Source organism: Stenella coeruleoalba, assembly GCF_951394435.1.
Source record: "Stenella coeruleoalba genome assembly, chromosome: 6".
Taxonomy (NCBI): Eukaryota; Metazoa; Chordata; class Mammalia; order Artiodactyla; family Delphinidae; genus Stenella; species Stenella coeruleoalba.
In genome coordinates this window covers 88,960,852-88,973,464 of record NC_137151.1, presented here as the reverse complement: position 1 = coordinate 88,973,464, position 12,613 = coordinate 88,960,852, and the positions used below count along the sequence as shown (strand labels likewise).

Here is a 12,613-nt window from a genome sequence, read left to right as displayed (position 1 = left end):
GATAAAACCTAAGTCTTCCTAAGTTCCTCATTGCTTCTCTTCATATCTGTGCAACAATTACAATGAATATTTTCATGTGCAGATACCCATATTCAATTCATGAGGCTTTTACATAAGTGGATAGCCAGGGCATGTGATCCAGGTTTCATGGATCCCTTAATTTGTGTTCTTCAGCTGTTCGTGTATGATATTGCATTCTGGAGGGAGTTCATCCATGTGTTCTTGCATACAGATTGAGGCGTGGCCTTGGATAGATTCTAAAAGGGGAGGAGAAATTTAACTCTCAGGACATTAGACATCAGCAGAAGGGTATTTTGTTCACATGCTGCCTAGAATCCACTGGATCCCTACAATTACCTTAAGACCTTTTCTTGTAGATTTTGTGGACTCTTAACAACATTATACTCATTGGTCAGTTAAAATATAAACCTGATAGCATTTGCCCAGAGAACTTCACATAGACTAATTTAAATTCCTTTCCTCTTTTCGTCTTCCACATCTAATTTTACTGAATTAATTGACTAGGCAAAGTATAGCTATTCTTGAAGTAAGAATGTTAACACAAACTTAGAACATTGCCTTCATTTAAAGCAGGCCTTCATTTGCTGACCTAGTATCACCTGCACAGCATTCACCGGCAGGAATTTCAGCTGCAGAACTCAATCAATATGCATATGTAAAGTCTCGTATTAACCTGCTTCTTTTATATTTAGGTGTTTTCATTCATGGACTATTTCTGGATGGAGCTTCCTGGAATAGAAAGATCAAGAAACTTGCAGAATCACATCCCAAAATTCTTTATGATACAGTGCCTGTGGTTAGTATTTTTTAATGATATATACATGGGAGGCTATTTTATACACAGACATACACATATTCTGTCAACTCTTGTTATTCACAGTAGTAGTGTTCTATAAGCTTGCTTCCAACATTGAATTAGTGAATACTGAACTCCTAGGCGAAATATAAGGTTAAGTTTCTGTGATCCTGTGGTCACATTTTTGTTACTTGATCAATATATAACCTTGTTTTATTTGTGTTTCTGTTTAAAGATACCTTACTTAATATATACTGTTGATTCATTCACACTGAACTCATGGACTGTAACCCACGCCTGAACAAAGCTTATAGTGTTTTCTCTGTAAGGCATATCTCAGCCTTCTTGCATTTAGGAACACTAGACAGCACCTCAGCGCTACACTTAAGGGCCATTTTAAACAGCGAAATCGCCAACAAAAAACACAAAAATGCAAAAACCTTGGCATTAAATAAACCATCAAAAGGATACTTGTTTATAGTTACGAAAATTGAAACAAGAAGGCAGAATGTCACCAGGTTCAATCTCAGTTGGGAACATGGTTGCTGGTGACTCATTTTTTGCTGCTCTGAGAATGCCTGTGAATGACTATGAAAGTGCAGAATATTGACATTAGGATTAGGACTAAATTTTAGTGATAGGCAAATTTGCAAATACGGAATCCAGGAATAATGAGGATTGACTGTATACATATATCCACAACCACACACATACATATGTTTATGATTTTTTTTTCTTACATATACCTTGACCTAAAAATGTGAAACTTGCAGATTAAAAGATTATTATATGAAAACCATACACATAAAAATTTTTTTTTCTAGGACCCATCTTCAGCATGGGCATACTAAGCTATATAAATACTAAGTTTCTGTTACTGCATCATGAGAAGATGACTAGATAGATTTTCACACAATTTGAAGGGTTGGTCTGGGATAATGATAAAATATAGGCTGAATTTTACATGAATTCTGTTTGTGGGACACTGGGAGCTACTCAAAGGCAATAATCCTTCAGAGCGGCTCTAACAGGTACAGTGAGGGACCAGCTGACAGCCAATTGCAAGAAACCTACCGTATATACCAAGATACTGTGGGCAGAGAAAGTTTCAAATATGGGACCCAAATTGAAAGTCACAAGGGCAAATGTTTGCAATTTCAGAAGTTGATTTGGATCCATTTTTTTCTTTCATATGGAAACTCTTAAGTTTGCGGTGAATAGAAGCATTTTATAAGTGGATAATTCTCCCAAAAAAGGAAGTCATTTAGTAAGAAAAATTCTCATTAAAAAAATCCACTAGTTGAAATACGTCCAACTTGAGTGTTGCAAGTCCTTGTATTTAATGATATCTGAAAAACTGCTTTATGGATCTCCACAGTTATGTGGGAGAGAGACTAGCACCCTTATTAATTAGCTCCTTCATACAATTTGTGCTTAAACCTGAGAAACCAGAAAAAGGGCTCCAAACAGTGGGGCTGTTGAGACTTATCACCTCAAGTATTGCTATTATTACTACTGGAAAAAGGAATTCGAGTTTTAAAACCATTGTTTCACCTTTCTGATGACAGTTTGTTCTTTACTCTTATATTCAGAGATCAACTTGCCCTAAAATCTTATTGAGATTGGTGAGGTTCAACTATGCTTAACATTCTAGGAACTTGGCTAATGACCCTCTAAGAATAATGTGGTTGTAGTGTAGTTATAAAGGCAACTATGTTTTAAACAGCACAATATACATAATACGCCCTTTAAAATAGCCACGTAACATGGGGAGGTGATCTCGTTCTACAATCACTGATAAAAATCCTTTCAGAATATTCTGGGATTGGCCTTTAATAAAGCAACATGATTTTGAGTATCAGTGGTGGCAGATAAACCTTTGAAAAAGTATACCTGATTTTATTATTGTAAGCACCAAAGGTCATCCTCAGGTAGGTATCGTAGGGAGATGATGAATAAACAATGGATAGTATGCTTTTTCAGAGAGTAGGTGGAAATGACTCTTTCCTCATTTAGCTTCGTATACACTGGCCCTGAAGATAGCTCTGAGAGCTCTAAAAGAAGAATGTTTTGAGCAATGGCAGCACTGCTGACAAAGATAAAATCGATTTAGCCCATAGAAATCTGCAGACATAACTAAAACTTTATGCCAACGATTCCATATTAGGTTCAATTATATGTAAATATAACAACAGCCTTGACTTAAATTTTGTCTACTTTCTTCTAGATGTGGCTAAAGCCTTGTAAGAGGGTAGATATACCAGAACAACCAAGTTATACTGCCCCATTGTATAAGACAAGTGAGCGGAGAGGAACGTTGTCCACCACTGGCCATTCTACAAATTTTGTGATTGCCATGACTCTTCCCTCTGACCAACCCAAGGAGCACTGGATCGGACGGGGTGTAGCATTGTTATGTCAACTTAATTCATAATTAGAAGGTATCATTTCCCTGTTCCTATTTCTTGTTAGATGGTTGAGTAGAAATTATATTTTACTTTTGAAAGAAGTTATTTGGTTTAAATCAATTTGATTAGTTATACTTAATTATAAATTCATTTATGTGCAAATGCAGCCTATATTTAAAATGATTCATACTTCAGTGTAAGGAATCTAACATAAAGACTAAACAAAACACACTGGTATATTTGCTCTTTTTGAATAACTTTATTTTGGGAGCGTTCCATAAGCATTAGGAACATACATAAAATGACACACCACTGTTGACAATGAAAAAAAAAACAGCATTTGATCATTTCCAGCTTTATAAATTTTTAAAAAATGATTCAGTTACAATAAAAAAAAAGTTTAGATATTTTAGCAAGTATCACCTTGCAGGACCATAATCACATTTAAGCCACTGACTTACTGTTAATGGAATAAATTCACACTGCATCTACTTACTATAGTATTTCTAAGCATAATCACAGCTGATTGAATGCAATGTGATATACACCAAAATTCATATGGATGTCACACAGTGACAGCATTGTACAAGTAACATTAATGACCTCCAACAAACACATGTTAAATTAGACTGGTCAAGCTAAAGGGAATGTTGGAGCCAAAGAGAAATGTAGTGGAATTCAGATTGTCTAGTAAGACTTGAAACTATACATTAGGATGATGTGAAAACTAAATACTGGTGGAACCCTAAACAAAACACTAGCAGCAACTGTTACAGCCCTCTTAAAAGTTTAAAGAAATCTAGCAAATAAAGATAATAGCGGTTTTGAGAGGATATAAAACTTTTATATACTTCAGCATAACCTATTTGCTTTAAATCAGGTATTTCTTTTTAAGTCTGGGAGTATATTCCAGCTGTTGCTTTTCATAAAAGTTTTAAAAATAAGCAGACTTAATGCTGGAATGCAGAATCCTCCTTGGGCATTAAAAACCCCAAAATGAACTATAAATATATCTTGGTTCAGAAAGCAAGATATTTGAATTACTTCAAGTTGGCAGTACTAAATAAAATATCAGCACCTTTGAGCTAGGTTGCTTGAGGGGCCAAGCAATGAGATGAGGACTGTCCTAATTCAGTGCCCAGTGCTGAAAGTGATCTACGTATAAAACTCCTACTTGTCACAGGAGGCCATGGAGAAAGCCAGAAATAATTTTTCAAAGTCAGGCATAAATTAAGGAAATAACATCTAATAAGCTCCCTTGCTTTACCGCATAAAGAAGAAATACTGGCAACACTCTTAATACCTGAATGCATGTGCTGCTTTCAGTTTTGTTTTTTGTTTTAAAGTTCACGGAGTAAGAGGAAAGGAACTGGGGAAAGGAGGAGGACTAAATGAATACATTTCAAATGGAATGGAACGAGTTTGGCTCTTAAATATCTGAACAATAAGATTTTTAAAGCAGCCACACAGGTAGCCAAGCAGATTAAAACAAAGCTGCCTGCACGTAGTTCAAATACAGTTTACCTGGCATTAAATGAAGACCATGTGGCACACAGAGAGCTACATGCATATGATTAATACTACAAATTATTAGGTCAAAATTCAGGATAAACATGGCTTGCATTTCTCACAAATCATTCACAATTTATGGCAGGAGAACAGGGTACCTAAAAAAAAGAGACTAATTCCTATCAGGCACCAACAGCATATCTTGGCACAAAATGATCATGTGATTTCAGCTGAGTTACTGAACTTAAATGCATCTTCCAAGTTACCTGGTGCCATGAGAGCCATGGCATCAATGGAGATCATCCTCATATCCGTTTTGACACTCCACGTACAGATTATGGACACGGTAAACTTGCCGCCTTACAACGTTACCTCCAGCCAGCGCATGTGCTCTAGGTTCCAATGCCAAACTGGTAGAGCACTACGTGCATTTAAAACTTAAATTTCCCAAATAACTAAAGGAAATCTGAATATTTAGACCATGTTTGGGTTCTTCATTTCACTGACATTTTCTAAAGGGTTACAATTTTAAGGAAAAAACATTTTACCACATGCTCCAACCCCTTACCCCCACCAAAAAACCCAAGACAAAAACAAAAGTTTAAAAAAAACAAACAAACCCAAACACCAAGTATAATATTAATAAAAGAACCGTTATGAATCTTTCATTAAACTGAAGCTCACACAAATGTACAATCACAAATTTCAGTAGTTTAGGCTGCAAGTTTAAATCCTATGCAAATATATACAAAAATAGTAACTCTAGATTCAAGAATAAGGGCTTTTCCCAATGCTAAATCCATATTCTAATGCAGCCTGAGCTTTCTTCTAGGTGCTATAGTCTACTTTCTGCAGATTCAAAGCTGTGTCAAGTTGATCCCTATTACCACATGTATACATGGAGCTGAATTAAAGGACAATACAATTCATTTTTAGCACAAAGAAAAGTCTTCCCAAAGTCCATTTAAAATATTTTTAAAGTTTAAGGGATTTTTTTTTGGTTCAATTTCTATTTCTGCATAGCCACAGAAGTTTCTACTAATAAAGAGACTACTTTAGTGTTTTATATGATTATTTTTTTAAAAAGTCTTAATCAAACCTATATCAACATCGGTTCACAGAGTCCCGTTTTCTCCTTTCTTTATCACAAGCTTTATATTTCTAAAAGACCCCTTCATGCAGGGAAAACAGTACTGAGCACCGGTCTTTGTGGTCAGGCTCAAATCTGTGAACTTGTAAGTAGTGCAAGCCACTGACTGACTTTTCTTTGAGCAATGTGCTTACAGTACAAGGAACAGATGCAAAGCTGCATGGTAACATTCTTGTAATCAGCAGTGATTGCTGGGAATGGTCAAAACTGGAGGTCAAACACAATTTTGTCTTCATAGAGGGCAATTACCAGCATGATGGCAAATCCAAACAGCAATCCTAAATTCTGAAGAATGAATTGCCCCACTGGACAGAAGCCATGTTCTTCATTGTCACCATCACCATGCAACATTTCTGGAAGCTAAAAAATATTTTAAAGCAATTTTGTATAATATTTTGCTCATTTTTTTTTTTACATTTTCCTACTTAAGAAAACTAGTGACTAAAGCACAACTACTAATAACTATTTTATTGAAACAATGTTAACCATAACACATATTTTAGTCAAACACTAAGAAATTTTATGCTCTAGCTGTGTACTAAGTAAACACTGTATCTGTACCCTCCTCATCCCCCAACAAATGCACATAATATATGTACTAGTCACTTTTTTAAAGTTACTGTCCACTGACATTTATGCTAAAGTATAAGACAAGTTACTGTTGCAAATAAGACTCTCAGAAAACACCACAATTCCCACATTTACTGATCTGTCTTAAGCTCACTGAGAAAGTAAGATTCCTTTGGGGGATAGTTCATTCAAAATTGTATCATTTCTTCACCCTTTTCCATCTAAAATTCTCATTTCCAACTGCACATTTCATCAAGGGTACACATTAACAGACAATTCCAAAATTGGTATCTCTATGCCCTTAAAAGCCATTATTTTCCTTCCGACAACAGACACAGAAAATAGTATATCAAGGCTACACAGCAGAACTACCAAGTTAAGCACACTGCCATCACAGTGTACTCTATTCTCGTAAGTGATAAAATTTTTTAAATTTTAAAGTTTCCAATATCTTTAAAGGCACAGTGCATTGAAAAGTACAACTCAACTTCTAAAGCACAAGCATATATTACATTTAAAAACAATCCAGGGACTTCCCTGGTGGTGCAGTGGTTAAGAATCTGCCTGCCAATGCAGGGGACACGGGTTTGAGCCCTCGTCCGGGAAGATCCCACATGCTGCGGAGCAACTAAGCCCGTGTGCCACAACTACTGAGCCTGTGCTCTAGAGCCCGCTAGCTACAACTACTGAGCCTGCATGCCACAACAAGTGAAGCCCGCACGCCTAGGGCCTGTGCTCCTCAACAAAGAGAAGCTACCACAATGAGAAGTCCGCGCACTGCAACGAAGAATAGCCCCCGCTCGCCGCAACTAGAGAAGACCTGCAAGCAACGAAGACCCAATCCAGCCGAAAATAACTAAATAAAATTTATTAAAAAAAAAAAAAAAAAAGACATAGTTCAGGGACTTCCATGGTGGCGCAGTGGTTAAGAATCCGCCTACCAATGCAGGGAACATGGGTTCGATCCCTGGTCCGGGAAGATCCCACATGCCGTGGAACAACTAAGCCTGTGCGCTACAACTACTGAGCCTGCGCTCTAGAGCCCGCGAGCCACTACTGAAGCCCACATACTGCAACTACTGAAGCCCATGCGCCTAAAGCCCATGCTCTGCAACAAGAGAAGCCACTGCAATGAGAAGCCCGCGCACTGCAACGAAGAGTAGCCCCCACTCGCCACAACCAGAGAAAGCCCGCGCACAGCAATGAAGACCCAACACAGACAAAATATAAATTTAAAAAAAATTTTAAAATAAATCCATAGTTCAAAGTATAAAACTTAAATCTTTAACGTGTCTACAGAAATGAGATTTGCTGAAGATGGAATGTATGTGATTATAAGCATAAATTCTTCCCACCCAAACCTAATCAAAATTGCAAAAGAACTATTTCCAATTTTCATGTTCACTTTTCTGTTTTTTTTCAAGTTTGCAGTGAATATCTACAGAAAGATGACATTGATATGCTACTCTCTATTGGACACTAAGCTTTACTCCAAACAATATCTTGGTGCTTTGGGGTTTAGGGAGGAGAAATGTAGCGTTAAGTACATAACGCCCGCCTAGGAAGAAACGTCCTTAATCATTATTAAATAATGAGTACAATTAATCCAACTTCCATGCTCTGACAGTGCTACAGTATATTTAACAATCACTTGAGGGTCCTATTGAAGAAGTACTTCATGCTGGTCATCTATTCTGTTTAGAAGTCTACGGCAGTAGTGTACGCTAATGGAGGTTACTGTTCTTATCCAGCAGAATTAAGTAGTTGTGACAGAGACCATTACAAATGTCAAAGCTGAATAATTGTGACAGAGACTATATGGTCCACAAGCTTAAATATTTACTATCTGTCCCTTGCCAACCCCTGGATTAAGACTAAAACTGGCCAGTTCCTACCTATGGTTTTAGTAAGAAGACTATTTTATTACGTTTTTCCCCAAGTTTTTATAGTTACAAAAACTTTCAGTTCTAACTTTCCTTAATATTTAAGCATAAACATTGTATGTTTCACAGAAATATCCCCTCTAGATATGTGCACATACCAACAAGAAGAGGCACCACAGTGCTTCAATTCTATCCTGAATGCCAACACCAATGTTGTCTGTCATAACCACAGCTAAGAGCCAGCCAGTACCTACCTCTATGACCACAGTTAACATGCAACAGTGCTCCAGATTGGTTGATAAACAGGTGCTATCCAAAGCCCCCTAAAAACCAGATGCTTCCAACTGGGTATCCTAAAGGTACTAAAACTTCTGGTACTGTTGCTATCTTACTGAATGACTCTACATCAATAAAAACTTCCCCCTTATAGCCAAAGTGGTCTTTGTAAAATAAAAATGAGATGTCATTGTTGCTTAAACCTTTTAATGGTCCCCCAAAATTTACAAGATAAGCTCTAATCTTTTTAACATGGCATGTTGTGTGACTCATGATCCGATCACCAACTACCTAATTAATGACACTGTAGATATATTATCTATTTCCTAAATGAACCCTAAAATACATGTGGATAGTTTGTCCCTGTCTTCTAGAATATTTAGGTGTTTCCAATTGTGACATTATAACTACTCTGCAAAGAACATTTTCATATGGTTTTATTTTTATTTATTTGCTTGCTTGTTTTATTAACAGTAATCATTTTACTTTATTTCCTCAGAATACAGTCCCAGGAGTAGACTCACTGGTCAAAGAATGATGCTGTTTATTATTCTGTTTTCCTATATGCCCTTTCCTCTTACTTCCGATAAACTCTTTTACCTTCTTTAAGACTTGGCTCAAATTTCCTATTCCAGAAAAACTTCCCTAATTTTATTACCCAATTTTTTAGCCAGCCTCCCTCTGTAGTTCCACAAACATGTTGCACCACTCTATCATAACACGTATCCAAAGAATTATAATTAATGGCTGCTTTTCTTCTTCATTAGAATATAAATCCTTACTGTAATGACTCTCTGGTTCTTTTTAAACTTTTAGCTCTCTAATGTAAGAATTAGCTCATTCATTCTTTATTCAACTAATTATGAACTGCATCTCCAGCAGTAAATGAAATATGACAAAAACGCCTGCCTTCCCAGAACTGATATCATAGTGGGACACACAATGAGCTCAATACATGTTTAATGTGTTATTAGTAGATTGAGATACAAGTGCAAAGGAACAAAAAGTAAAGTAGGAATAGAGGATGTGAAATGTTGGTGCAGAGACTGAAATTTTAGATAGGATGCCTCAAGAAGTGAGGGAGCTAGCCAGGAGAATGTCTGCAAGATATCCCACAGGAGTGACCAGCAGGAACCAGGGCCTGAGGCACAGTGTGCCTCGTAGAGGAGCGGGAGAGGAGGTGAGGTAAGGTTAGGAAAGTTAGGGATGGAAAGGGAGAAGAAATGCTCGGGAGGATTAAAAACCCTGAAGGTCAAAAGAAGAACTTTGTGCTTCTACTCTGAATGAGATGGAAAACCATGGAGGGATCTGAAGCTCACAAGTGACATGATCTAATCTTACAAGGATCACACACACACAAATCTCCCAAGGTGCGTTGTAGATACAGAGTGTGGTGGACAGGGCAAGGGCAGAAGCAGGGAGAACAGTTAGAAAGAGAAAGATGATGGTGGCTGAAGTGAGAGTGCAGTGGAGGTGATGAGGAGATGGGAGCCCTCAGCAGATGTGGGAAGGACAGAAAGAGGGGAGTCAAAGAATGATACTCAGGGTTTTGATCTGCACAACCAGAAGAATAAAGTTATTATTAATAGATGTGGGATTCTATAGGTGGTGCTGGTGCAAGGAGCAGGGTTGGCAAATATCAAGAGCTAGTTTCTGAACATATTAAGTAGGCAACACCTTTTAGATATTCAGGTAAGCAGGTAGGCAGGCTAATCTGGAGTTAAGGAAAAGGCCTGGGCTAAAGATGTGAACTTAGGAATTATCAGCCAATAAATATTTAAAGCCATGAGACTAGATAAGATTACTTAGAGGCCTTTCACCAACATTCAGGGGTAAGGGAAGAGAAGAAGATCCAGCAAAAGACTAAGAAAGCTAGAAAGGTGGGAAGCCAGGAAGTGGTGGTGGTAGAGAAGCCAACGGACCTGGAGGCATCCCAAAGAGAAGAGAATGGTCAACAGCCAAATGCTGCTGTTAGGACAAGGGAAATGAAGACGGGCAGGGTAAGTGACCAGTGGACTGAGCAGTAATGTCGTGGTCAATGGTAGATGTGACAAAGTAACATGGCAGAGCGGTCAGGGAGAAAACCTGATGAGCTAGACTCATGAGAGAAGAGAATTAAAAAACAAGAACGGGTGATTTGCTATAACAGGGAAGGAGAGTAATAAATAGGGTGGTAGCTAAAACTGAAACTGGATTTTAAAAAGATCCTTTTCCCCTACCGTTTTAAGATGGGAAAAGTAACGAGGTTTATACGATGACAGAAATGATCCAGCAGAGAGGGAAAAACAAATGATGCAGGACAAAGAGGGGGAAATTTAAGGGAGTTAGTGAGAGAGGGGATAGATAAGGTCTAGGGAAAAGTTTGAAGGAGCTGGCTCTAGCTAGGAACATAAACATTTCTTCATAGTAAAAAGAACGACGTTAAACAGGCATCGATACAGGGAAATGAGTAGAAATGGTGATGAGAGCTGGTTGGAGCTGGTCTTGGTGGCTTCGCTGTTCTACATGAAATAGGAAGCAAGGTCATCAGCTGAGCGTGAGGACAATAAATGAGGTATTAGAGGCCTACGGAGGGGGGGGGAAAATGGCTGCCTCTAGGTACAAAATATAAATAATTTTTATTTTTTCTTATTTTCTAAACTTTCTATAATAAATAGTCATTAAAAATTTAGGTTATATAATTTGATATGAGACTATCTAACAGACCCCACCAGAAAGAAAAGTGAATACAATATCTAGTTAAAAACAGAAAGTAACCAAATTGTTAGTTCTGCAAACGCACTGCCTAACGTATTTAGGATATTAAAGTAAAATTAATTGTTAGTGTTTAGATTTATTAACTTTAAACTGAAGTTAGAAATAAGGGAAATTACATAAATCCCTTGGAATATACATCATTTCTTGCAGAAGACTGGCTTACCTAAGGAGGTATAGTATTTCCTTCTTGTTTGCTATAAAGCAAGCTCGAAGAATTACTTTGTTAACAACAAAAAAACATTTACACCCCAATATTACAAAACCTTCAAAGTAGTATAATAATTCTGTGATTTTATCTTTGTGTGTGTGTGTGTGTGTGGTACGCAGGCCTCTCACTGTTGCGGCCTCTCCCGTTGCGGAGCACAGGCTCCAGACGCGCAGGCTCAGCGGCCATGGCTCACGGGCCCAGCCGCTCCGCGGCATGTGGGATCTTCCCGGACCGGGGCACGAACCCATGTCCCCTGCATCGGCAGGTGGACTCTCAAGCACTGCGCCACCAGGGAAGCCCTAAATGTCTTTTCTTTATTTAAGATATCACATGTCTTTAAAATGGGTTATATTTATTAGTCTTTCAAACTACATCCAGATTTCTTCCATTTTTGGAAGTTGCATTCTATTTACAGATTTAGTGTAACAACAAAAATATAAAATAAGCCGTCTTACCATATCCACCAAGGCTACGTAGAGGAACATGCCTGCAGTGATGGCAAAGATCCAGAGTGTGATGTTATTGGCATACTGACCAACAGCTGTGCCTATGAGCATGCCTATGTAAGCCATCATGGCAGAGAGGAGGTTGTATACAATTGCTTGCTTTACAGTCATGCCTGCTTTAAGAAGAACTGCAAAATCACCTGCAGTTAAGACATAATGTGAGTTTTAAAACCACAGGATTTTACACACAAATTCAGGAAAACTCCAATAAAAACAAAATTAAGAATGACATAAAAAAGATAGAGCTTTATAATGAAATTTCACTTTTTACTTAAACCTTAATACATGCAAAAACTTGGGTGAATCTCAAAGGCATGATGCTGAAAGACAGTCTGAAAGGTTATACATGATTCCATTTATATGATATTCTGAAAAAGATAAACCTATAGTGATGGAGAACACTCAGTGGTCACCAAGGGGCAAGGACAGAAAAGGGATGTGACTATAAAGGGATCGCATGAGGGGGTTTGTTGAGGTGATGGAACTGTTACCCTTGATGGTGGCAGCACTGACACAAATCTATATACGT

The 12,613-nt window shown here is 37.7% G+C and overlaps 2 protein-coding genes across 10 annotated transcripts in view; one reads left to right on the top strand and one right to left on the bottom strand.

Annotated features, from left to right (window-relative positions):
- Positions 1-3,439, top strand: part of DNAH7 (dynein axonemal heavy chain 7) — a 247,305-nt gene extending 243,866 nt beyond the window's left edge. The window contains exons 64-65 of the mRNA XM_079923963.1: positions 714-817; positions 3,045-3,439. Of these exons, the coding sequence (XP_079780089.1) occupies positions 714-817; positions 3,045-3,251 (311 nt within the window). The 3' untranslated portion in view covers positions 3,252-3,439. The remainder of the gene's footprint in view (positions 1-713; positions 818-3,044) is intronic.
- Positions 3,440-3,450: 11 nt separating this feature from the next.
- The window catches only part of SLC39A10 (solute carrier family 39 member 10), a 152,568-nt gene continuing 143,405 nt past the window's right edge, over positions 3,451-12,613 (bottom strand). For all 9 annotated transcript variants that reach the window (XM_079923955.1, XM_079923954.1, XM_079923956.1 and 6 more), the window contains 2 exons: positions 12,034-12,224; positions 3,451-6,244 (listed from right to left, as the gene is read on the bottom strand). In XM_079923955.1, the coding sequence (XP_079780081.1) occupies positions 6,086-6,244; positions 12,034-12,224 (350 nt within the window). In that variant the 3' untranslated portion in view covers positions 3,451-6,085. The remainder of the gene's footprint in view (positions 6,245-12,033; positions 12,225-12,613) is intronic.